Source organism: Sphaeroforma arctica (assembly GCF_001186125.1).
Source record: "Sphaeroforma arctica JP610 unplaced genomic scaffold supercont1.766, whole genome shotgun sequence".
In the NCBI taxonomy this organism is placed as follows: Eukaryota; class Ichthyosporea; order Ichthyophonida; genus Sphaeroforma; species Sphaeroforma arctica.
Window position 1 is genome coordinate 11987 of NW_014039792.1, and position 2366 is coordinate 14352.

The 2366-nt window shown below is 43.5% G+C and overlaps 1 protein-coding gene across 1 annotated transcript in view; it reads right to left on the reverse strand.

Moving 5' to 3' along the window:
* SARC_08471 (hypothetical protein) overlaps positions 1-2164 on the reverse strand; it is a 4271-nt gene extending 2107 nt beyond the window's left edge. The window contains exons 1-3 of the mRNA XM_014297549.1: positions 2001-2164; positions 1409-1571; positions 576-672 (exon numbers count right to left, since the gene is read on the reverse strand). Coding sequence (XP_014153024.1) covers positions 576-672; positions 1409-1571; positions 2001-2114 — 374 coding nt within the window. The 5' untranslated portion in view covers positions 2115-2164. The remainder of the gene's footprint in view (positions 1-575; positions 673-1408; positions 1572-2000) is intronic.
* Positions 2165-2366: the final 202 nt, after the last annotated feature.

The window sequence follows — 2366 nt, forward strand, 5'->3', positions numbered from 1 at the left end:
GTATACGACTAATACATATATTATATATATAATATATATATATATATATATATAACTATATATATATATATATATATATATATATATATATAATAATATATATATAACACACACACTATATATATATATATATATATATATATATATGTGTGTGTGTGTGTGTGTGTGTGTGTGTGTGTGTGTGTGTATATACAGATCGCTCAGTACAGAAATTTTGACAATGAATTTCGACAGAAATGCATTGCTCAATACGTAGCTAATATACTGTACTAACAAAGGGCCTGGAATGCTGATTAATCGATACCGGACACTTTGTCACGGACGCTGTATAATAAAAGTACTTCACACTATGTCTGGACTTCAAGAATCCGACATCATACACTCAATACGCGAACCGAGACGCATACCAGCCAGCACGCTATACTGGATGCCACAAGTTATTCTAGCAATGCAGCTTCTAACTCGTAACAGTCAACACCTGACATTGAACGCGCACAACCTGTTGTGTTCTATGCGTGCAACTTCGTACAGGTAACCTTCACAATGAGACGATAAATATTGCGAATACGACTTACGTTTTGTTTTCCGCTTCGATGACCACTTTTTCGGCTGCGGTGAGACTCAGTTCAAGCCCTTCGTCCCTGTTGCCGTACAACTCTTCGATATTTAGACCTGATGTGAAATTCACGAAATAGTAATTTAGGGCGGCCATTTCGAAATAGGTAGCGATACCGCGTTGGTACGAGTGAGTGACTGAGTTATTCATGAGAGAAACGCTCGGGTCGATACATAAGCGCTGAATCTATTCATACACTCACACATGATATGGGTATAAATTTCCATTTCTGAACTAGGAATCTGGCTTGGGGTGATATGGAGCCCTATATTACATATATAAAGAAACTCCGGATATGCGTATGCATAATCGCACTGCTCGATGACAGTGCCAAAGAAGTAACCGAATAGATACGAAACAAAACAAAGATACAAATTAACACGAAAATCCCAATGCCATAATGGCCATGCGTAGATATATAGACAGTGGTACGTAATTTTAAACGTACCCGCGTGCACATATACGTTTGATAGTACGGTATGGTTTCCATTGCGCATTCGATTACTTGCTACTCGCCACCGCACTATACAGATGTGTCCTGAAGGACGGAACACGACGTGGATAGATAAGGGTTCAATATCCAACCCCAAACAACACCCGCAACAGCCCATTGTAAACGTAACGTATGCGCACATGCACCAGAACGAAACGGCGACCTACGTCAACTACACACATCCCTGAATGCACCGGTCACGCAACTCAACTACATACACGAACTACGGAATCACACCCACCCACACATCCGTGACCACACTCTGTCGCCTACAACCACATGCACATACAAGCACTTACTATCATCCGTCAATCCGCTGGTCCTCTTGACCGTGTGCGACGACAGCCTGGCGCGTTCTTGCACGACCTTGGCCCGCTCACTCTGCAGCACCTCAAACCGTGCCATGGTATCCGCTAAGTATGTCCTGAGTATCAACAGTACGAGTTGGCGATGTTTTGCCAACTGTGGACGGTGTTGGACAGGTAAGTTGAGTGTTGTCTTGTCGTTGCCTTTAGAGAGAATCGCCCGTCTACACGCACAGCTTAGCACGGGTGTGAGGTGTGCAACACAACGGATGCTGGTCCAATCCGTGACCAAAACATAGAGATTCGATTCGCCGCATTTAACCCTTTAAACCCTACGTGAGAGCATTCAGTGGTAGAGAACTCGTGCATGTCCATCCCATTTGACTAGACTATTACTATAGCCTGACACCACATAGGCACCAACCGCCGTGAGAACTGCTACATACTACGACCAAAAATAAAGATTCCTACCTTACAAGCCTACCTGAGTAACATTACTATAGCCTGACACCACATAGGCACCAATCGCTGTGAGAGCTGGTACATACTACGACCAATGATATAGATTCCCACCATACAAACTTACCTGAGTGCCCTCGGTAGGAGTGACCCCGTGCACGTCCGTCTCGTTTGACTTCAGCACCACTATGGCCTGACTGCACATAGTCGCCAACCGCTGCACATTGTCCTCGATAGCCATACATTTTCTATCAGTTACGCTCCCGGTCTTGTGGGTGAGCTCGCTGGATATATAAATGGATTTGTTTGTGAGAATGTCATGTCCATGAGTAAAAAGAAAGCGTAACTTATTTGTACGCATATATATATATATATATATGTGTGTGTGTGTGTGTGTGTGTGTGTGTGTGAGTGTGTGTGTGTGAGTGTGTGTGTGTGTGTGTGTGTGTGTGTGTGTGTGTGTGTGTGTGTGTGTGTGTGTGTGTGTGTGTGT